This window comes from Talpa occidentalis, unplaced genomic scaffold (genome assembly GCF_014898055.3).
Source record: "Talpa occidentalis isolate TD23 unplaced genomic scaffold, MPIMG_talOcc4v2.1 talOcc4.8, whole genome shotgun sequence".
In the NCBI taxonomy this organism is placed as follows: Eukaryota; Metazoa; Chordata; class Mammalia; order Eulipotyphla; family Talpidae; genus Talpa; species Talpa occidentalis.
Genome location: NW_023605194.1, coordinates 21,022,625 through 21,047,329, shown reverse-complemented (window position 1 = coordinate 21,047,329; position 24,705 = coordinate 21,022,625). Strand labels below are relative to the sequence as shown.

The 24,705-nt window shown below is 42.5% G+C and overlaps 1 protein-coding gene across 1 annotated transcript in view; it reads right to left on the bottom strand.

The window, feature by feature from the left end:
- PKD2L1 (polycystin 2 like 1, transient receptor potential cation channel) overlaps window positions 1-20,735 on the bottom strand; it is a 33,761-nt gene extending 13,026 nt beyond the window's left edge. The window contains exons 1-2 of the mRNA XM_037497181.2: window positions 20,383-20,735; window positions 19,644-19,757 (exon numbers count right to left, since the gene is read on the bottom strand). Of these exons, the coding sequence (XP_037353078.1) occupies window positions 19,644-19,757; window positions 20,383-20,617 (349 nt within the window). The 5' untranslated portion in view covers window positions 20,618-20,735. The remainder of the gene's footprint in view (window positions 1-19,643; window positions 19,758-20,382) is intronic.
- Window positions 20,736-24,705: the final 3,970 nt, after the last annotated feature.

The following is a 24,705-nucleotide window of genomic DNA, read 5'->3' as shown; positions in this document are numbered from 1 at the left end:
TAGGTATTTACCCAAATGACACAGAAACATTAATTCAAAAGGGCACCTGCACCGTATGTTTATAGCAGTTCTATTTTCAATAGCTAAGCTACGGAAACAACCCAAATGACCAAAAATAGATGACTGGATCAAGAAGATGTGGTACATATACACCATGGAATATTACTCAGCAATCAAAAAAGATAAACACATGCAGTTTGCAGCAACATGAATGAAGCTAGAAGGGATCATGCTCAGCGAAATAAGTCAGAAAGAAAAAGAAAAATACCAGATGGTCTCACTCATAACAGGAATTTAGAAAACTTAAATAAGGGACCAGGAAAAAGACTAATCAATACAAAGTAAAAATCAAAATCAACAAGCAACTATAAACCAGAGACACACTGGGGTGGGGGGTAGAGAGAGGGGCGGGAAGAGGAAAGACTAGAGTCAAAATAAGGGGGGGGTGCAATTTTATGGGGAATATAACCATAATGAAAATGCATACATTGTGCAAAGTTGAGAAATGATGTAAGAATTATATAAAATAAAATATTAAAAAAAATAAAATAAAACTTTTCCTTTTCAGGGCCTCCCCTGGTGGCACAGGTGGTTGAATGCCGCGCTGTGAAGTTGTGCGTGGCCTCTGCAGTGCCAGCTTGAACCCCAGCCGGTGAGGGTCCCACATGGCGCAGCAGACCTCTCCTGTCTCACCCGCTGCTCCCCTCAGCAGTGTATTTCAGTCAGTCTGCCTGTTCTGTTCCCAGCTCTGTCTCTGGTGAATTCACTCACCCTCACGCACATCTGGCCTGTACCCCAGTTCTTGTATAAATAAATAAATCTTTATAAAAAAATACCTAGTTGTAATTAAATGTTTATAAAAAAATTTTCCTTTTCAGATCTTGTGTCATATTTTCTCCCACCACCCTATCTGGAAAGGAAACGTATGGGGTGGACTGGAGTCTGTCCTCCGTCTCGAAAGAAAGAGGGCCCTGGAATGGTACCACATCAAGCACAAGCAATATCATACTTGTCTAGGGGGAGGAAATTAGCGAAGGAAGCATTAACACTTCCCATTCTACCTGTTAGGTCCAAGAGATGACTGTACTTTTCTCTAATGCAAACCTATGACTACCTGGAAAAGTCAGACTCAGCCTTTCAGAATCTGGAAAACAGGCTACAAATGAAACGTCTATGTGCCGAAAGCCCATCACACTGTTATAACTGTTGGTCAGTGAGTTAACTTTTCCGAATGCAAAGGCTGATGAAATTGCTGCTCCGTGTGAACGGCCACTAGGTGGTACTTGTTGCTGTAGCTTTTCCTCTTGTCCAGTTATCCAATTCCAAGTTACTGCCAGGAATTAACACTGTTCTGAACAGCTTGTTGACCCTTTGTGGAGGAATACACGCCCGTTATCCAAGACAGTAATGACTATATATTCTGTGAAAAATGGCTTTGCCTCTTCAAATGCCCTCCTACTCTCAGAAGCTCAGTATTCACTCTTTGTCACTTTTTCATTGAAGTACATATGTAGAGAAAAGACTAAGAAACTACTTTAAAATTCTTGCAAATTAGGATCTAAACCTTGTTTAGGACTTTTTCAGTACCTTCTTTCCAACCAAATATCCTTTCTTCTTTGTTAATTCCTAAGTCTGAAAATCTTATACTTTGCTCCATGAAACAAGACATGCTTTCCTCCATTATTCTCTGAAAACCAATAGAATATTTCTCATATTCCAAATTGATAGTAGATCATATTATCCATCAAACTGATTATTCTGAAGACATGTTTTTATTAAACAGACCACTCAAAATTGACTATGTGTCAAATACCTTGCTAGTTGTCATTTATGTCTACCCACAAAAACTTCTATTGAAGAAGAGCTGTCCCAGGATGAACTTGGTACAGAATAAATATGAGCCTTAGATTAGAACCATACTGACCTAGGTTCAAGTCCCAGCTCTGCCATTTACAGTATAGACTTGGGCTCTGAGTCTTAGATTGTTTATCTGATGAATGGGGAATTAGTACCTTTCTTTAATTGAAGATTAAAGTTGATGTCTTTTCACAACCTATGAAGCTATCTGCAGCCACTGCAGCATGAGTTCAATCCCCAGCCAGCCAAGGAGCAACACACATGGCGCAGTAGACCTCTCCTGACTCGCCCGCTGCTCCCCTTAGCAGTGGTCAATATGCCTGTTCTGTTCTCCACTCTATCTCTGGTGAATCCTCTCACCCCCTGTGCCTCTAGCCTGTACCCCAGCTCTTGTATGAATAAATCTTAAAAAAAAACAAAAAAATGATATCTTTCGAACGTGCTGAATATAGTAGTTCTAGTCACCTCATTGTATGTTCTTCCTGGGACAAGGATTGTTTTCTTCATTTAGCATAATGCCTGGTATATAATGGGTTCTCAAAAAGTGTTTGTTGGGTTGAACCAAAAGTGAAAATTTTTTTTTTCAAAAGTGAAAAATTTGGGCCTCCCCTGGTGACGCAGTGGTTGAGCGCTGGGCTGCGAGGCTGCCCGCAGCCTCTGCAGTGCCAGTTCGATCCCTGGCCACCAGCGAGGGTCCCACATGGTGCGCAGACCTCTCCTGCTGCCCGCTGCTCCCCTCAGCAGTGTATTTTGTCAGTCTGCCTGTTCTGTTCCCCGCTCTGGCTCTGGTGAATTCTCTCACCCTCCCATGCTTCTGACTGTACCCAGTGCTTGTATAAATAAATAAATAAATCTTTAAAAAAAAAAGTGAAAAATTTTAAAAACTGTACTACAGAGTAGAGTGGAATAAGCAAATCATTTATAAACTGAGTAAAATGTTATGGCTCCTTATTTAACTCATACCATCAATGTCATCAAATAGTCAGGACAACTTCTATTTAGTAGATGTTGGAAAGAAGCTGGAACATCCCTTAGTCCAAAGGGAGAACAATAAAAATCATATAAATGATTTTTATCAATCATATAAATCTGGCGTAAGAGAAATGAAGCCAGGTCTTAACAGGCCTGAGAAGCAAGCAAAGTTGGCCAGTTAACCCCTACACAGTGCGGGGGTGGAAACTGTGTTGGCAGAACTCAATCTCCCTAACAAGTCATTTATCCAGATTGCCATTGGGTGTAGAGGTTGCAGCAATCTGAGCCCAAAAGTCAGGCAAAAGAAACCTGGTATTAGGTGATAGGGTGATGATTCCAGTCCCCACCCCCTTTTATAAATCCACTGAGATGCAAACTACAGCATACATCAGAATCACCTGGAAGACATGTTAAACTACAGCTTGCTGTAAATCTAGATGGGTCTCAAAATTTGTATTTCCAATAAGTTCCCATGTAATGCTGATGCCCCTGGTGCCAGGAGAACAATTGAACCCACTGCCTTGACCTGTTGCAATATCATCCCACTTGTCTTTGACAGAGTTGTCAAGAAGGTAGACTTCTCTAATAAATAGTGCTCATTTCAGTGATTCTCAAGATTGGGAGTGGGGAAGAAGGAATAACATTTCTCCCAAAGAACTCTCCAAACTTCCCTGGGATTGGGAGAGTTTTTTTTTTTTTTATAAACTCCTAGCCCTCTTAGAGCACTCCTTTTCACCCCAGGAGAAAATTAGAGAATCCATTGCCCCCATGACCCACCGGTGGCCATCGGAGGGAATCACATCCCTCAGGTATTATGCGGTGGAAGAAGACTGAAAGCAACTTGTATCTTTCTTGGTGTCCTCCTCCAGGCACTCCATCCCATTAACTTCCATTCAAGTTATAAGGATCATTGTTGGACTTCACCACAAGGAACCAGTTTGCCTACCTGGAACATCTGGTTCAGAGATTTCTGATCTGACAGGGACTAAGCATGTCCAGTCCACCTACAACCGTCTCCATATCGGCAAAAAAAAAATGACCAGAATAACTGCTTACTCAGAACACCTATTACATGTCCTGTGCTAGGTGCTTGACATACCAATTTCATTTAATCCTCCAACAATTCTATGTATTAGGTACTGTTACTATCCCAATTTTCCAGTCTCAGAGAGATACAATAATTTGCCCAGGGTAAATGAGTAACAGAACCAGTATTAAAATGCAATCTGTTGTCAAAACTAATTCTGTTCATCTCCAGGGACAGAACTATATCCAAGAGGTAGATGATTAGGAGGGAAAACATAAAAGCATAAAAGATCTTCCTAAACACTAGTGCTTTCAGTTGTGCAATGATCCAGTTCATCAACCTCCATTTCACCTCAGCATAGACTGCCTGCTGAGGATTAGGGTGGGAGTGGGTGGATCATGCACTGGGGCTGAGCTTGGTCTTCCAGGTTCCTTCATGTAAGGTCCAGTGAAGGAGTGGAAGTGCTCTGTGTGTTTTATTTTTTTATTATTTTTTTAATAGAGGCATGCTTTATTTATTTATTTTGTTTGTTTGTTTGTTTGTTTTGTTTGTTTATACATGCACTGGGTACAGTCAGAAGCACGGGAGGGTGAGAGAATTCACCAGAGCCAGAGCGGGGAGCAGAGCAGGCAGAAGGACTGAAGTACACTGCTGAGGGGAGCAGCGGGCGGCAGGAGAGGTCTGCGCGCCGTGTGGGACCCTCCTCCGGTGGCCGGGGAGCAGCCAGGGATCGAACCGGCACCGCAGAGGCCGCAGGCAGCCTCGCAACCCAGCGCTCAACCGCTGCGCCACTGGGGAGGCCCTGCTCTGTGTGTTTTAAAAGGTGACATTAGACTAGAGAGTGGGTAGGAGCTGAAAGGAGTCACAATATGAGTTAGTATACCAAAGGTCAGAGTATCAGTACATCATGACCTTTTTGATGTGGTGATGGTCTCATCCCAGAAAATTGTCAGACACTGAACAATGACTGCATGACAGTGTTAATAAGGGATTCAGAGACCAGTGATGGTTTCACTGACCAATAGAGTATCTGGTTTATTTAATCTCTTGGACAGAAATTAATGTCTCCTATACATACTGTATTGTGCCTTTTAACTTTGACCTCAGATTAAATTCATCATTGCTGAATAATAACAATAACCACCTTTATTGACACAATATTCACTGGGTTTTGCATTCATTGTCTCCTATAATCCTAAAGATATTTTAAAAAACTTCATAAAGTAGGAACAACCACCTGCATTTTATGTAGATAAGTCAGAGCCAGAATGTTTTTAAATAACTTGTCCAAAAATCAAACAGTAAGCAGGTAGAACTTGGATTCAAACTCAGATCAGTCTTACTCCAAATATCATGAATTTAACAGCCACTCTATGCTACACCAATATAACATACTACCATTCTAAAGCCTTCCGATTAGGGTTTCTGACTTACTGTCTAAAATCCAACCCAAATGGATAGGATTGTGCAAGTTTATAAGGTGCCCTCATAAGAAAATCTATTTGAAGTATTTAGTATCTGAGCCAAGAGATGAATTGTGAAAGTACTTGGTAGACTCCAAAGATTACCACATTTTTTTTTTTTGAGCCAACTTTGGTTTACATCATAGCTTGTACTTGGGGATTATAGGACCTACCCCCACCCCTGTCATAGGTGAAGATGATCATCTTAAGAAAAGCTTCAAATGTCTTCATTCTAGCAGTTGTAAATAGATAATGGTATATAAATCTATGTTAATAAATAGTTCTCTGGCATAGATGAGTCCCAAAGGACAGCAGGCACAAGTATGTTACTGAGTTTATTTATATAATCAAAAATTGCCAATAACCTATGTCCTGCAAAATGGCAATGGTTAGGTAAATTCATGGTATCACTGACCCACTTAACAGAGTCTTATATACCCAATGAAATGGTGATAAAACCAGAATATGAAATTCTTGCCATACTGTCATTATAATTAAATATTTTTTAAAATACTAAGTACATTAAAACTTGAAGGAAAAAATGGGTTTTTAAATGAATGAATAGTATGATAGGTGGATTCCATTTTTCTATATTCCCAAGGAGTTCAGTTAATGATATAATAATAAAGAATAATGAAATCATTTTTAAAACTTTCCATCTATTTATTTCCAAGTTACAGACTGATATTTCCAGGTGCTATAGCCAGACTGTGTGACTGCTTCCCTGAGATTCTTTTTGGTTAACACCATGGTTTTATCTGAGGTGTCACATCTCTGTGTATCATCTCATATATGTTGCCAGAAGCTGAATCCATCCCTGGCTATAGGACTTGGACAGGAAGCTTAGACCTAAATGAATCCACGACTACCCCTCTCTTAGTCTTGTTACTAATTCAAGGGTGAGCACATTACCCATTTCCATTTCAGTCCAACTAGTCACAAAGAGAGATTTCTGGAATCTTTTCAATTCTCTCTCATATCAGATATGAATGAGAAAGCCCAAGAGGATTCAGCCTAAAACTTATTCTGTAGCTGCCAGGACTAAATGACAGAATCAGACAGGTCTTTGATAATGTCATTTAGCCACTAGCTTGATCAGCCCTGAACCCTGCCCTCCTTTGGACTTTCATTATCTACATAATAAATCCCTTAATTGTTTAAGTCAATTTTCATTAGATTTTACTTCATCCTAGCACAGTCCTTACTTACATAGTAGCAATGATATTTTTTATTTTTTAAAGATTTATTTTTATTTATACAAGAACTGGGGCACAGGCCAGAGGGACAGGAGGGCGAGAGGATTCACCAGAGACAGAGCGGGGAACAGAACAGACAGACCAACTGAAGACACTGCTGAGGGGAGCAGCAGGTGAGACTGGAGAAGTCTGCCACACCACGTGAGTCTCTCCCTGGTCAGCCGGAATCGAACCCACACCACAGAGGTTGCAGACAGCTTCACTGCGCTGCACTCAACCCCCATGCCCTTGGGGAGGCCCAGCAGTGATATTTTTTTTAAAAAATTATATTATTTCTGACAAAAATGTAGGTAGAAAAGCTTCTGAACATCTCTAAAGGGCAGTGGATGACTTTAGTATATCTGGCAAAGTCTCCATTAATTAAAATACATTATTACCCTATATTGAAGGAGGCTTGTTCACCAAGCCCACTAATGTTGATATTTTAGACACATATCATAATTCCTCAAGGCTTTCCAAGCTTTATTTCTGGGTAAAGTCAGGTCTCTAGAATATTATGAAAATTTATCTATAAAGGCTATATATAAATTGTTATAGACATTTTAAAAATTGCATAGACATTTATGTATGCATATCTAAATTTACCCTATAATGCCTTCAATTATTTATATGCATATAATTATTGTTAAAAATGACTTTATACAATGAAGTTTTAATATAGATGTTAAGGGAGGCAGACATAAATAAAGAAAAATAGCTCAAATTTTTAACATTGCTTTTATGCTTTTATCCGTTATGATATTCCATGTCCTAAATGCAAAATCCACAAGCTAATTCTTTCCAGAGTTAACATCTCTTTATTAATTGGTGTGCTTTTTCTTTTTCAACAAAAAGAACTGTGCATTCTATTTGTGTTTTCTTCTTTGCTTCGGCTGCCAGCAAGTGTAGGCTTGATTCTCATTTGCAGTACTCTTGTTTATCTTAAGTTCTCTGGTACAAGTTATCTTCCTCCTTTATCATTGCCCACTTCTTTGGCTAAGTCTTTTTATTATAGTTCTAATGGACTATGTTTCATTTTATCTGTGCTTTTTAATATAAACTCAGATCCCTTTTAGATGTCGGTGGGACATAAACATGTTATTAAAGAAGTTTGACTGTAATAATTATTATTAATCATCATCATCATGAGCTTGGATGATAACTTGATTTTATCTATTCCTCTTTTCAGTAGAGCCTAAATATTCTTGTCCTCTCTTCTGAACTGCTAGAACTTTCCAGCTCAGAGAAATAACAAGAAGACAGCAATTGCTTTGAGCTTCTCTTTTCCCAGGTGATTGTCATAGAGGCCATAAGGCAAGTGAGTGCCTCTTCTGTTCCTAGTTACTATTCAGTGAAAATTAGTTGTCTTTTTCTAATGGCTCTCTCCTTGGGCAGGAATGAGATCCCTCCCTCCACTACTTCACGAAGAACCTTGAAGAACTAAGGTGCTTCTGCCAGCAAGTATATAATTGGAAATTCTGCACCTTCAAGTTTCTGACATTTGAAAAAAGACAACCAACAGAAGCATTTCATATTACTATATCCATGTCAGAGGAATTTTTCTAAGAAAATAAGGGTAGGCGTAGAAGGAAGAAGAGATACAGTTGAAGGAAACAAACTGACAACACAAAATGTCCATTCAAAGAAAAGTCAAGTCCGAGTGCTGATCTCTTGGTTAAAATTATTTATTGAATAGGCAGAACTTTGCTCTTTTTCTTATTAAGTTCTCTATTAAGAAATACTTTATTTTTTTCTTATTTATTTATTTATTTATTAACACTATTTGCTTCCCCCCACCCCCTCAGATTGAGTCCCCATAGAATTTCCTTCCCCAAGACATCCATGCACCATCACCACAGTCTTCTGTGCTCCTCCCTCCCTCCCTCTGATCCCTCTCCCTCCTCCTCCCCAGCAGTATGTCTCTGATTTATAATTGTCTGTTTTTGCTTTGTTGTGTAAGAAATACTTTAAATGTTGTTGTCATCATTATTCTTCTTGGGCAATTCCTTCTTCCAATCCCTTTTTTTGCTTGCTATCCCACCCACTCGTTATGATTAATGCTCTTGGGTCATTCTAAGGTGGATTCCAAAGGCCTCATGTATCTTTTTTTTTTTTTAAGATTGATTGATTGATTGATTGATTTATACAAGCACTGGGTACAGTCAGAAGCGCGGGAGGGTGAGAGAATTCACCAGAGCCAGAGCGGGGAGCAGAGCAGGCAGAAGGACCGAAGTACACTGCTGAGGGGAGCAGCGGGCAGCAGGAGAGGTCTGCGTGCCATGCGGGACCCGCCTCTGGTGGCCGGGGAGCAGCTGGGGATGGAACCGGTGCTGCAGAGGCTGCGGGCAGCTTCGCAACCCACCGCTCAACCACTGCGCCACCAGGGAGGCCCATGTATCTTTTTTTTTAAGATTTGTTTTTATTCGAGAACCAGGGTACAGGCCAGATGCGTGGGAGGGTAAGAGGATTCACCAGAGACAGAGCGGGGAGCAGAACAGGCAGACTGACAAAACACACTGCGGCCTCATATTTCTTACCATGGACTGGATACAGGAGAAAGTTTGGTCCTGGAAATGATGAAAGGGTTAAACCTTAGAGTGTTCGCTGGAGGATTGTAGAAAACTGGTGCATTTCACATAACTGTCTACAGAAGCCACAGAGAACTAGATCTTTCACATATGCCTTGGTTACTAAATTTATGAGCATAACTAAGTCTATGAGCACATTAGGGCTAAGGTTCAAAAGATTTTCAAATTCTAGAGAACCTGTGACTATACATGGCCAGTTACTTCTTAGGAAATTAGATTCAGGGTCAAGAGTTTTGAATTCCTATTGAAGGGAATTCAATCAGGTTGAAGGTGATCAGTCTCAGAAATGTAAACACAAGAACTGATTAATGACTCCCTAAAGTTTCTGGTAGCTCTGAGGTCTTAGGATAGAAGGAAGAAAAATCCTATAAATACTTGTTCTTACCGAGTGAATGTAGCAGATTATCCCAGTTGGGGTGTACATGTGATACTGACATTAGACATCTAGAGGTTGGAGATGGGCCTAGGGAATAGGTTGTAAAAGTACACTTGTGATTAGTGGCTGGTACTTCTGTTTTATTCAATTCTTAGTGCATATTCAAGGGAGAACAAAAAAAAAATGGATTCTCATACATTTAGTGTAATCTTAATTGATGATTTGTAAACTCTTACATGTATTGAAATAAATTTCTAAACCCCACATACCTAGATGCAATTGCCTGGAGTGTCAAACTTTTGTGTTTATGTCAATGTTCCATGATATATGCCAACCAGTAAATCCTTATGATGCCGGAATTGTCAGGCCTAGTCTCCCAGCCAGGAACGGATTCCAGGCTGCAGGGCAGTGCTGAGCCCCAGCCGCTAGACCCCCCACGGGTTGGTGTCTCACGAAGCCGCAGCAGGAACTTCGCAGACGCTCAGGCAAGCAAGCGAGAAGAGGCAGTTTGTTTAGAAAAAGAAAAAGTTTATTGAGGGGAAAAAGAACAGAAATAAAGTGGGACTCCCAGGCCAGGGAACCAGGCCTGGGAGGGGCAAGGAAGCCAAAGTAGAGTCGTGTCTTAGGGAATATATACCTTTTTTCCCTCATTATTCTAAAGCTGCCCCAGTCTCTTTGTGATTGGTCAGTTCTCGGCTGTCTCACTCAATTTGCTACTGAGTGGGGATCTCCACATTCCTTATCTAACAGCTTTTTCTTTCCCCTTTTGTTGCATCTTTAAATTTATGGCCCAGTCTTCTGGATGGGCATCCCTGTATTGAAGTTAAACAGCTGCCCTTTTAATGTGACCATAAATTAAACCACTCTCCATTTCTCCAATCTCCGCCTCCCTTTACCACCTGAAGGAAACCAGGACCAGCATTAACAATGTTGTCCTTGGTCCTGGCATGTTTGTTTTTCCTAATGGAATTGGTTATATTTCTTTGGTTGTCCTTATCTCTGAAGCCTCCCTAAATTCTTCAGAGGTCCCCTCCTGCACTGTCCCTAAAACTGCCTAATAACCCTAGCTTGCCCTGTCTCAATTAAATGTCAAGCCAATGCCAGACTATTTATTTCCTCATTCCTAGATCTTTCTAAATTAGGTTAGATATGCAACTCCTGCCAATCATGCTCTGTTTCGGTGTTTCAACTTATAATGCTCAATAAAGCATGCTCTTGCCCCAAATCCCTTGGAAAGAGTGTTCCACAGCTGGTGAGGCACGGATTTCCCCAATTCACAGATTGTTTTCCCTTGAATACAGGACCTCAAACTTGTCACAAAATTGCTTGTTTTGTCATTTCACACATGGTTTCAAGTTTGTTTAAAGAGTTTATTAAGGTGCCAGGAAATGAAAGGTCAGCAGGAAAAGGGGTGGTCTTCTTCTTCAAAGTCATCTGAAGAAATTGTGCTCTCCCAATAGCCTAGTTCTTGGGCTGCCCAGAAACATTAAGACACAGCATGAACTGCAGACAGTGTCATGAAAGAGACATAAGACTGTATAGCTTTGGTCTCTAACAGGAAGAATAGAGTCCTGCTTCAAGACAGTTGATACCAACCAAGACCAGCTTTGGAATGTTTTTTTTTTCTCTCTTAATATGGGGATTGATGAGTCAGAGATGGTTCTATACACATTCTCACAGATGGATTCCAAGGAAGACTATGCTTGTTCTTAACTGTGTTCCTTGAATTATTTTACCTGAGAGCTCCTAAAGACAGAAGCTCTTGGAAAAATTAAGACCACAGAGAATAGTACAGAGCTGATATTTAAAGACTTTTTGTTGCCTATATCTACCACTACCAAAGAGATATTTTGGTATACTAGGAACTGAGGGAGTATTAAAAGAGGAGACAGATATCAACAGGTGCCATACGAGAGCCCTTGAAAATATGGACCTGGGAGATACGGGAAGCCAGACAAGACAAACCTATAACCACACTGGTTACTCCATTTATGCTGCACTCATTGCATGTACTACCTTAACAAATAATATAAGAAAGGTGACTAATAAGAAAGGTAGGCAACTGGACACAGTGTGGGCCCTTTTGGTCACATACAGATAGCTGAACAATATGGAAATTTTTTTTATGGCACAGAAAAGACTTTATTATGTCATGGCTCAAATCTGCCTCCCCAATCTTTATAGGGTTAGGACTTTAAAGGATGAGTGGAGAACACAGAGGTGTCTGTATTGGGCAAGGAGAAGAGAGGAGAGAAGTTCCCAGTGCACAGGTGCAGCAGCTGAAGTGTATATTTGAAAGTCGTTAGGAGAGTACATCTTAAAAGTTTTCATCCCAAGGCAAAAAACTAACTATGTGTGCTTAGGTGTTCACTAAATTTATTGTGGTGACCATTTTGTAATACACACATCTATCAAATCATTATATTGTACACCTGAATACAATATTCTATGTCAGTTATATCTCAATTTTAAAAAAAAAAATCTCCTTCTTGATCCCCAAACTTATTTCAGTCTCTCCTATTAATGCCAAATCCCATCAATCTATAGCTAGAACTATGAGAAGCAGAGTAAACAGAGGGAGATTTTTCCTTACAACCAGTGATAAGGAGCACCCAACTGATGTTAATTAGCAAGTAAATGCAAGTCACCAAAGGCTGAGGGTCTCTGTCCTCCCCTACTCCATGGGGACCAGACCCAGCCTTGTCTGGCTCAGAGCCACCCTTCTCCAGGGCTAGTTCCAGGTGCACCTTTGAGATAACAATACTGTCTCCTAAAACAAATAGCTATTATTTCCATACAAAGACCTTCAATGTTTCCTCTATCAACAAAAGGCTAAGCCATCCTGCTGAGAAGACAAAGGGCTGGGAGCCCTTTCATAAATATGATGATAGTCAGAGGGGTAGGCTGGAGGCAGGAAGATCATTCTCCAGCATTTTCTCTGCCAAGAAATAGGACCGACTCCACCCAGCAGGCACCTTCTGAATTACTGATCATTCCTGAACTATTTATTCACAATGACAATAAAAACTGCTTTCTAATCTGTAGAACAGAAATAATAATATCTATCCATTACAGGATTGCTGTCAGGAGCAAATGAGATAATAGATGTGAAGCCTCTTGGTGAGATTTAAAGGTCTGCACAAGTGATACAGTTACTAGGAGATTGATGGTTCACCCACATTGCCTGCATTAAAAAGATAGCTCTGTTTTAGCCAGATAAGACTCCAAATAGCTCTGGTGTCTAAGCCCCTCTTGGCCCCACTTCTTAGAAGGGAGAAGAAATGAAGTCAATAAGGGAGAAGAAATGAAGTCAATATGGGGGAGGGGACACTATAGTCTACTAGGGCCTATCCCAGGTCAAAAGCTGTGCCTACTTGTTGGCTATTATTTTTTCCAGCACCAGGGAACCCCTATCTTAGAGATGAGCCCCCTGGTGGTTGATGCCACCAGGCACCAACTTAGAGTCTAATGCTGCAACTTCACCCCCTCATTGCATTTTCTCCCTGTCCTTCTTAAAATATATCTTTCTTATGCAATTTACATGAAGATAAATACATACCATAAGTCAAAATATAAGCAAAACGATCATTTGTCACTAGTGATCGAAGACAAATGAAGACAAATCATACTGTGTTATGCCTATTTAATAAGAAAAACTAAAAATGAGATGTGGATAGAATTGGTGTGATCTTATAGGACTAGCAGTGTAATAAATTTCTCTGATCTTTACAGAGGCAAAATGACAACATAGCAAGTTCTAAAAAGCTATTCCTCCCTTTTGGTCTTTCTGTTTTGTGATCTCTCTTCTAGGAAATTCCCAAGGAAATCATCCAACAGTAGTGAAAAAAAGGCAGCAAGTTTAGCTATATTTACTTATACTGGACAACGATCGAAATAACAAGAGCAATAACAGTGTGACTATAATCATTAAAATGAAAATGTAAAAACAAGAGGAAATGTTTATGATAAGTCAGAGTGTACAATATGATACAACTAGGTCAACTATGTAATTATATAGAGAAGGATTGGAAAAGTGAAAATATCTTTGGTATTGTGGTGGTCAATTTTATTTCAAAACATTCTCTAATGTTTCATATCATCTTTTAAATACACCAATAAAGAAAAAGAAAAGTAATCAGTTGGCAGTCTTCTCTCAAGATCCTGCTTCTATTAGGTATGGGCAGGAGTTTATCCTTGCTAAGATGCTGACAGGTGTTAACAAATTAGTGTATAACACATTTGCAGGCAGAGGCTAGAGAAGATTTTAGCAGTTAAAAGCCTCAGAATTGGAGTCAGACCAACAGTCACTAAATTGGAATCTTGTGTGGTCTTGGGCATGCCATTTGACACATCTAAACCTTTCTTGATTTGTAAAGTGGGGGTAATAACCGAACCCATTTCATAGAACCATTGGAAGAAGTCAATGAGATAATGTACAAAGTACGTGCTAAGCACATTAGACAATTACTCAATATGGGGGCCTCCCTGGTGGTGCAAGGGGTTAAGATGCAACACTATGGAGCTATTTGCAGTCACTGCAGCAAGAGATCGATACCTGGCCAGGGAGGTGACCCACATGGTACAGCAGACCTCTCCTGACTCACCCACTGCTCCCCTCAGCAGTGTATTTCAGTCAGTCTGCCTGTTCTGCTCCCCACTCTGTCTCTAGTGAATACTCTCACCTGCACACCTCTGGCCTGTATACCAGTTCTTATATGCATAAATAAATAAATACATCAAAAAAAAAAGAAAATTACTCAATAAAGGGTTGCTTTTGCTGTCATGATTACAGTGGTGATAAACCTAGGTTTTCTGGAGAATATGCCTTAACTTAAAGGTGCAACATCAAAAGTGGATCCCACTTAAGTGACACTATCACTGTGTGTGGAGCCAACCACAAATGTGTAGTTTTTAATATACATCTTTCAGGTTCAAAGAGAAATTGAGTAGAAGGTACAGAGATTTCCCATATGCACAGCTTCCCCACTATAAAAATCCCATTCCAGAGTAATATCTGTTATAATCAATGAACCTACACCGATATATCATTATCTATAGTTTACATTAGGATGCACTTCTGGTGGTGTACATCTATGGGGATTGACAGATGTAGAACATGTATCCACCATTACAGTGTTATGAAGAGCAGTGTCCACCTATTCATCTCCTTCTTCCTCCCAGAAGCCCTGGCAACCACTGGTCTTTGTACTATCTCCATGGTTTTAATTTTTCCAGAATGTCATATAATTATAGAATCATACAATATGTAATGTTTCCAGATTGACATCTTTCTTTTCTATTTTTTAAAGATTTGTTTATTTATGCATAGAAGAACTGGGGTATAGACCACAGGTGTGGGGGTGAAAGGATTCACCTGAGACTGAGTGGAGAGCAGAACAGGCAGATCTACTGAAATACACTGCTGAGGGGAGAAGCAGGTGGGACAGGAGAGGTCTGCTGAGTCATGTGGGTTAGCTCCCTGGCCAGCTGGGGATCAAATTTGTGCTGCAGTGGCTGGTGATAGCTTGATAGTGCTGTGTCTTTAACCCCTGTGCTACCAGAGAGGCCCAGATTGACATCTTCCTTGCTATTTATTTTATATAAGAATCTAGGGGGCCTCCCCTGGTGGCGCAGCGGTTGAGCGCTGGGTTGCGAGGCTGCCCACAGCCTCTGCAGCACCGGTTCAATCCCCGGCCACCGGCGAGGGTCCCACCAAAAAAAAAAAAAAAAAGAGTCTAAAGGACCAACTGAATATTTTAAAATTCCACTGGCTAATACAAAGATAACTCCCACCAGTGATTTGGTAGATTCTTTATACATATTATTTCTGTAACATAAGTATTATCATCCTTGTTTATTACCAAGGAAATGTCCAAGGTCACAAAACCAGTAAGTGGCAGAACTGGTACTAGAGTCCAATTTGTCTGACTCCAGCATTCACATTTTGTCTTTATGACAATGGCATTTACCCTGATACCTAAAGGGGTCCTAGAGTATTCGAATGCAGCCACAGGAACTGATAAGGAAAAGCACCCAGGCAAAGGCGCATATCCAACCTCATGTAACTGCAGTGCTTAGAAGACAGCATTCTGATAGAACAACAGCACTCTCCCTGCTGTGGTCAGGACCAGCATTCCATCTTTAGACAGGAGAGATTAATCAGCACATTACTAGCAAAGTTAGGTGGATATAGTTCAGTGTCTCTTAACTACATTTGCATTATCTTCCCCCCTCTGCAACCAGGAGCTCCTCAGATATATTTTTCCTAATCATCCTTCACCCCAAATTAAATGTTAATACATTTATACTCAACACTTAAATGTATATATACTGTGGCCCATTGTAAAACCAAAAAACTATTGTAATATCTAAGGGTTTCTTTCTTCCAGGAGTCAGTTGCCACCCCCTTAGGTGCAATATCATCCATTACTAAAATGAGTAGTCCAGCTACAGATGTCCAAAGTTTGGGGAGACTGCCCGGGAGTTGCTACCAGGACGGTGAGATCAGGACCCTGGAGAGCACCAAGGCAGCCCCACTGAGCTGATGCCCAAGGCACAATGTTGCCTCAAGATTTGTCTGAAAAGCAATAAAAAATAAATAAACTCATGCCATTTGCAGCAACGTGGATGGAGCTAGAAGGAATTATGCTCAGTGAAAGAAGTCAGAAGAAAAAAAAATAGTGGATGGTTTTACTTATAGGAGGAATATAGGGGAACCAAATAAGACCTCAGTGTAAAAAAATAGTAGCAGTACAAAACACAACAAAACAAAAACAGACAATTATAAACCAGAGACATCCTGCAGGGGAGGAGGTGAGAGAGGGATCAGAGGGAGGGAGGGAGGAGCATAGGGGACTGTGGTGATGGTGCACGGGTGCATTGGTGAAGGAAATTCTTTGGGGACTACATGGGGCGGGGGAGCAAATATTGTTTAAAAATGAACAATGATGCAAAAAAAATTTTTTTAAATTTTAAAAAAGATTTGTCTGAAAGAAGGAAGAGCCCAGGAGAGGATATGGGCTGGGAAACTATTATTTGTATTATTTTTACTATATGTTGAAAGAATCATTAGAATGTGAAGGCCTTCAAATTCTGTTGCATAGGAAAGTTCTCTAGGGAGCTGGCACTTTGTAGATAGGGACTTCAGTTTCAAGGTCAAGGTCAATTAATGACACACCTTCAGGTAGTTTAACAATTTACCAAGAGCCCAACTTCATAGGGGTTGGAGGTTTTCAGAGGTTTAAAGATAGCAGGTTAATTCTCCCTCACTCTCCATTACTGATTGAGTTTACCATAAAGCAAAATAGTTGTACAGTCTGTTGTGAGCAGAAAATAATAATAGGTATTATTTATGTGTTGGACCCCACATTAAACATATTAGTGGGCCCCTTTATCTTTACAACAATCTTATCAGGTGGTGATCATCATCCAAGAGTAAGAGAGTTCAGCAAACTTGCTCCAGATCACACAGCTGATATCTAGAAGTGCCTGGTTGGAACCTACTAGGGCTTCAGCCCCAGTGCTCAACCAGCATGCCATAATGCCACTAAATTTCTTCAGCTGTCTCAGTATGGTTGTTGTGAGGGCTAAATAAAATATCCCATTAATACGCTTAACACAGACTAGCATCTTCCCCAAAGATATTCTCTGATTCAAGGCTTTATCCTCTTCCCAGAATTAGAACTCAAGATTTGCCATGTCACTCCTATGATGATAATCCTTCCAACAGCTCCTTCTTGGCCCTCAGAATAACATCCCAATTCCTTATCATATCTTATAAATTTTTCCATGATCTACCACTGGTAATGTGGCCAGACTCATCATTTTTTTAAAACCACTTTGCTCCTCAAACTCTCTGCTTAGGGCCTCCTTGGTGACCTGGGGGTAAGTCTCAGTGCTAGCACCACTATGGGCTGAGTTCAATCACTGGCCAGGAAGCAGCAAGTGAGACAGGATAGGTGTGCTGTGCCATTTGTGGATTAGCTCCCTGTCCGGGTATCGAACTCAGGCAGTTGAGCTGATAGTACTGAGACCTAACCCCTAGGCTACCAGGGAGGTCCCCAAATTAAAATTTTAATCTAGAGAACATATGACCAAATGACCAAAGAGAAACATGATCACTAGAGTCACTCAAGCAGTTGAAGTGCTGTCACTGAAGAAAAGAACAAGGAGGTAAATGGTTAACAAGAGAAGAAAAGGAGAAGGTGAGCCTCCAAAAGGCCTCAGAATGTCATCGCTGTGTTCTCCAGTCCAAAATCTGGAAGGGGCTCCGAAATGGAAGGAAATATGGTTGCCCAAGAGAATGAGTTTTCTCCATGAAACAAGTGCCCATGGATATTCTTCAGGATGGGGCTGGCTGCCTATGTGACAGTGCACCCCATGAGGGAATCCTAAAGAAGGGGTTGCTGCATCCTTGAACTAGCACTTTGGAGTGCTTGGACACTAAGGAATTCTGTAATTATTGGACTGAGTCTAGAGTAAAACTTTGGCAGGTGACAGACCACCTCCCAAGATCTTGGGAAGTGGAGACAGGTAGATGGGACAAGTGGGCTTCCAGAACCCAATCTTCCACCCCTCCAATTCCATACAGAGGGGACAGAAAAGGTTTGCTATAACTCAGGGGAACTAGAAATCTCCCAATTTTCTCCAAAAGTGAATCTGAAAATGGAGAAATTTGAGTCATTTACAGAGAAAGGCTCTGTTTATGGGTTTCAGCTGCTATCACAGGATGTGAAAAAGGAGAGGGACATTTCCTTTCTAGCAGATGGTGAAGACAAAACTTAGTATGTCACCAAACGAACTTCTGACAGTCTTTTGCTGAAAGTAATCAAATGGGCCCCACAAAATGTACACTGGGTCATCCACTGTTCCCCCCATGGTCTCCTTTCACTCCATGCTGATAGCCCATGGTAAGCACTCAGAACCCATAGTAAGCACCCCCACCCCCAAAGTGAGTCACAATTGAGTGGCCAGAAGCAAGTGTTTTCTCTTCTGCTTCCCTAGGGGCTTACATAGGTGAGCTCATAGAGGCAACTATAAATATAGGTGGCTCATAAGGATGACATTTTCATCAACACTTAGGTTATCATAACTTTGGATTCCACTTTCAAAAGATCCATGCATCCTAAAAAGAGTAGTGCCTTTTGTGAGGTTTAAGGTCACCTAGCAATGGAGACACCTTAGTTGTATGGTCCAAACTATATTTTTAATGAACAAGCACACACACAACTATGAAATTAGTCAAACTCCACTTGTGCAAGTTTTTAAAGAAGTAATTAACTGGACACAAAGCACCCTTCTCTTTAGTTTTTATAACTGCTGTTTGGTCCACCTTTATTATCCTCTACAGCTCATTAAGTCTATGCTTCTGTGACTCACCATTCTATTTTTTCACTTGCTCCTTTCAACTTAGAGTCCAAAGTTTCCTGGTGCGTCTACAGACAGGGTTTCAGATAAGCCCTCTCAAAGCCCGTGGCATGGCGGTCACTCACTAGGGAGAACCTGACTGCATTTATCACCACCGCACCAGCTGCATTTTTAACTCTTTTATCAGGGATGACAGTTCTAAGGCCTGTTGAATCACTTCTTCCTGTCTCTAACGAGACCTGGATCAGACACAGTATAATAACTGTGAAACCCACCATGCTGGGTTTTTTTTTTCTCCTTCAAACACAAAGGAAGGTCTTCCATCCTTTCCAGAAAGGTAAAAATTTTCCATGTGCTAATAGAAAACAATGGGATATCACTAGCAATGGTTGCTGAGTAGGTGTTGGGAACTTGCACTTAAAAACTGGGTTTCACCTCTGAATCATAAACAGTGTTGTAAATGAATGCCAACTCCATTTAAAAAATGTTTCCCTTGTGACTCTTGACAAAGCAACTTTTTATTAATAGTCTTTCTAACAATCTCCCGTCTATTGAATTTAGATACAAATTCTTTTTAAACAAAATATCTTAAGCTGAAAAGGTAATAAATAGAAATGTGTTGCTGATATGAAGATCCCGGGACACAGCTTACTCACTCACAGTTGACCCCACAGATGTTGCCTGCAGAAGTGTGTACACAAACATTGTACACATTGATGCTTCTGACAGACTGATGTACAAAAGACAGGAATTACTCACAGAGACAGGTGTCCACCAGGAACATGGCATACACCAGAAGCTCCCGCAGGGTGGTCTTGACATAGAGCTCCCGGTTCTCAGCTGTGTTTTCAGTCAGGGTTGTTCCCCAGAGTCCTAAGGGGCAGTGGAGAGATGTCTAGGACCCCCGCCAGCAGTTCCTCCCAGTTGCCCCCACCCATCAGTCTCTGGACTTTACCCCATGTCCACCCCAGCCCCTTTCCTTGCCCATCACCTCATCCCTCTGCTGAATCCCTCACTCTCGAGCCCACACCTGCCTCCTCCAGCCAGCAACCTGAGGCAGCGGGGGAAGCCTGGCCTGTAGAGAATGAAGGTTGGGAAGGACGACCCTGTTGCAGGTGGGGCTGTGAAGAGTCCATCACATCTATGTCCTCCCTCAAACTAGCTCCCCCATACATAATCCCACACGATTGTCTTGTGCCCCCAAGAGATAATCATCCCAGCTCTCCCTCTGGGACATCGCTAGTTTGACCTCTTTGTTCTGGAGGCACACAGCCAAGTAGTTCACAAACCCCAAAGTGACACTGAGATTTTACCTCTTCTTTAGATTACATGCTCTCTCTCTCTCTCTCTCTCTCTCTCTCTCTCTCTCTCTCTCTCTCTCTCTCTCTTACACACATACACACACACACACACACACAAAACTAAACTTTTAGTGACCCCCCTCTCCTGGCTCCAACATCCCAGGAGAACCTTCCTCCCCACCCACCCCTACCCATACCTCTGACACAACGACGGATCTGGAGGCAGCAGCTGGACACAAGGGCCCTAGATGCCTTCTCTTGGGGTTCATCTTCAGGCTTCTTGGGGTGTGGCTGGGGGGGAACCACGCTGGAGATGGCGAAGATCTTCCGTGTCCCACATGGGGAGTGGGGACCAGCGTAGGCAGGATTGTCCCAGGCTCCACTCCCCAACTTTTGCAGCTCCTGCACCTCAGAGCTTTCCACAACATTCATTGGGGATGAGGTGGGGGGCCAGGCACCTCAGGTGCCCACTCACCCAGAGAGAAAGGGAGCAAAGGCACAACCCAGCCAGCCAGCAGAGGACAAAGGAAAGGGAGGCAGGGAGCAGCTGGGCTCCGCAGCCTCCTGCCTTTTATAAGGGAAATCTGTGCCCAGTTAGGGGGAAGGAGCCAATGAGAAGGGGGGATGACCGGCAATCTTATCAGGGCTTCTCCAGCTCTCTCCCTCCTGCTGCAAGTCCCAGGGGACAAGCAGAAAGGGGGTCGGAAGGAACTGGGAGGCAGAGTTTGACGAGGGGAAATACAAGGAAGATGAGGAGACCGGGGGTGTGCGAAAGAGGGGTGAAAGTGGTGAATGCTGAGGGAAAGGTGGGCTGCTTGCAGATGGGTGGAGGGAAGGTCCAGAGTCAGAGAGAAGAGGTGATGAAAGCAAAGGGCCGGGCTGGGAGGAGAGAGGCTGGCAGCTCCGTTGCAGGTCTGGGCTATTTTCCACTAAAAGCTCTTGAAAGGGCTGCCATGGATCGGGGTGGAGGCTGAGGCCAGGGCCGGGAGCCGGAAAGGGCTGCTTCCCTCCGGGGCCCAGCCAATGGTGTCTGAGTCTTGTTTATGTGTCACCTTGAGTTGTCCCCTAGTGGAGTGGAAAAGGGGGGTTCCTCCTCCTCCCACCCTCCCACCACAACTGGAGGTAAAGAAGAGAGAGAAGCCCCCTGTTTCAGGTTAACAGTCTTTGGCTGCTGCTGAGGAGAGGTTTGCAGAGTTCCAGATTCACCCTGTGTCCTGCGGTCTGCCCTCTGGTGGCTACAGATGAGCCGTGCCGGTAGAAAGGAGGACGTGGGCTCAGGCTAGGAAAAAGCGGACCCTCTGATTTGGAGGACAGATTAGAATGCAAAGGGCAAGGATGTGTTGAGGCCCCTTTCAGGGAGTGGAGATCTGGATCCAGCTCAGCCGACAACCTTACCTTGTGGCTCTGCTTAGTGCTAGACCTAGAAATGTGGACACAAACTCAGAATGGAAATATGAGTGGCAGGACAATCTCCTATCAATGTCAGGTCTCTGAATTCAAGTCCCAGCCTGGTTCCTTGAGCACTTCCCTGCCTGTGCCCACTGCCGGCCTCTGCCCACCTACCCTGGCAGTCTGTAGGTTTGTGCTCTGGCCCAGAGTGGAGCTGGCTCACCAGTGCGGAGGGGGAGCTGCCCTCTAACTCCTGGCCTTACTACTCGGGCTACTGCATTGCTGCACTAGCCTGAAACCCACCTTCACATTCAGTAAAACATCAGCCTGGTAGAAGGCACTAGTTCTCAGTGTTTCTGGAAAGAGATCTTGATCCCAGATAGGCCAGAGCAGGGCTCAGGAACATGACAAATAATTTCACCACAATGTATCAGACAGGCCGCCAAATAGGTGGCGACTGTCTGCCCCTAGGTCTGCTGTGTGGACTGCCCGCCCTAGGTCTAGATACTGTCGGAAGTAATGACCCGCCTGGCTGGAGCTCAGGCCTCCCTGTGAGACTCCGAGATGGAGAAGTTTTCCATCTTCCCATCTTCCCAGCCAGTGAAACACATATCAAATTCTTGTTTTCTTTGTGTGCTAAGATCAACCATTTTGTACAAAATGGTCAGTGGTGAAGGAATGGAGGCTGCCACCTCTTACACACAAGTTTTTTTTTTTTAGCAATTGCAAAAGGAAGTCTGGCTTGCAGATTTGGACTTTGGACCAGGATGAGAACAAGACCCTAGGGAAGCAGGAAGAAGGCTGGGAGATGGTTTCTGATTCACCTGGGGTATTATTGTTCTGAAGGAGTCCTGTCATCAGGAGGGGATGCTTGGACTCAAAGGAGGTTCACTGTGGGACTCCTCATGCTCCTCACGCTCAAGGCAGCACCAGACCGCTTTATTCAAGGTCACCTTGCTGGAAAACACTGCTTTTCTTGAGCACTCACCATGTGCATGGATCAGCCCAGAAAGCATCCCCCCCCACCGAGCCCCAGGTTGTGCAACACAGCTTGAGAAATGTTCTCAAAAGGCGCTCTACATTCCTTGGATGTTTACTTACTGTCAAGAAGTTGCCAAATGTAGTAATCAAGTGGGACATCTCCTGATGATTTTGTGTCCAGTAGCTTTCTGTGTCTTCAGTCTTCTATTGCACTCGACTGTTCCTGGTGACAGTACCTGTTAAGAAAGACAACCAATTTGGGGAGAGTCCTGTGGCCCAGAATTGCCTCTTATCAGTTCAGTAAAATTCTAGAAGCTTGAACTTGAAACCTAGGTTTAACTGTGGCTTCAGAACTGTGTGGTTTTAAGCAAGTTTGTCTTGAGACCTAACTTGCCTTCCTGCAAAATGTTGGTATTAATACCTGCCTTGTTGACCATAAGGATCATTTTAGGATTAAAAAAGTAGAAGATAGAAGTCTTTATCATCTGTGCACTACAAAGAAAACACACAAAAAATCAATTTTCTTACCATATCATGCATGCATCCTTGTGCATCCCACTTACACACAGCCATTCATGGTTCAAAGAGATACTTTCAGTCAGGACCCTGTTGTCACTCCCTCTGAGAGACAGGGGTCCCAGAAATCTCTGTTCTATTCCATTTCAGGTGACACCAGGAGAGTGCAATGATGGCATTTCATCCAGAGAGTATTATGAAAGTAGTCTTTGAATAAAAGCACCCCTTAGAAGTTTTATAACCATATGCAAGCCTTCCAGCTCATAAAACCTAAAGCACAGCTTCATCATGCTGCCTCTTAGCCCACTGGTGAATTGGTCCCCCAGGATAAAGTTTTGGGTCACAAACTATCCTAGCACAGAAGCCAAGAAGAGGGTTACCTCATTCTTGCCACCAGTGCACTCCCTTTTCATACCACGTTCACCCCAGCTGGCTTCTTCCCTGCTACCCAGATCTGCTTGGCCCTCACAAAGAGTTCAAAATGTCAAAATCTGTAAGATATAAACTCGAGACCCATCTCCTTATTCTCTTTATATGTTCTGCATAAAATTCCCCTAGGAATCCCTTTTCCTAATAAACTTTTCCTTTTAAAATGTGAAAAAAAAAAAGTTCCCCTGGATAAGTCACCTTCTAAAGAAAGGAACCCTGGGGTGATTCACAGTGCAGGTTCTTTGGGGAGGAGCAAACCACCTTCTGTATTGTACAAAGTGACTCTCTGCCTTTTCCATGCCAAACAAATAAACAATAGAACACACTCCAGAAGTAACAGTGGTTTACTGTCGCAATGATTCCCAACGGAAGATATTAGAAATCACTTATCTAGAGTTAAAGAGCCCTGTGCATAAAGAGCTTAAGCTTCAATAATACACCACTAGAGTCAACTGCAGGGCAAAAAAATTTAAGCCACCCCAAGTTTTTAGCAACAAAGACGGTGAATCAAGCAAGCAGATCCGAGCAGGCTCAGCCCCAGGAGTCCCCTGTGCATCTTCATGTTATGCACACCATAGTACAGGGATCTCCACAAGCCCCAGCTGCTCAACACATCAGAATGGACCACCCAGGTCATTGGAAGGTTCAAGGTCACAAAGTCCTGTTGCAGCTGTCCCAATCCAGGAAACCAGGAAAACAGCATTTTGTCCTAATTCATCTGGGACCTCTCAGAAAGGCTCGAGGTCACTCACCTCCTCATCAAAACAACCTAACTTACCCTTTTACTTCCTTCTTATCACCTCCTCAGTTTTATAGGTCCTGCTAGTATTTACTTTGTGACTTCCATCTCTCCAAAGAAAACCCTTTTGAGGGAATTCTAGACCTCCCCATGTCTAGAGGACCTTCCTGGACATCTATGTCCATTTGTCCATGACTTCTACAGAAGATTTTACAGCTGGAGGCAATGAATCAAGTCCAGGTGGTAGAAGACAGATGATGCCATCAACAAAAAATAAAGGAAATTAGTCTTCAGCTACCTAAGCCCTTGGAAACTTGGTTCTGGGGTCAAGATCATGCTCCTTGCTGAGTGTAATCCGGACATGGAGTACTCAGGTGGTCCTGAAATGATCCCTTTAGGCAGAGCTCCAGTTTCGACAGGCAGGTTCTGCAGGTGATGTGGAGTGATAGCTGGGCTACCTACTGGC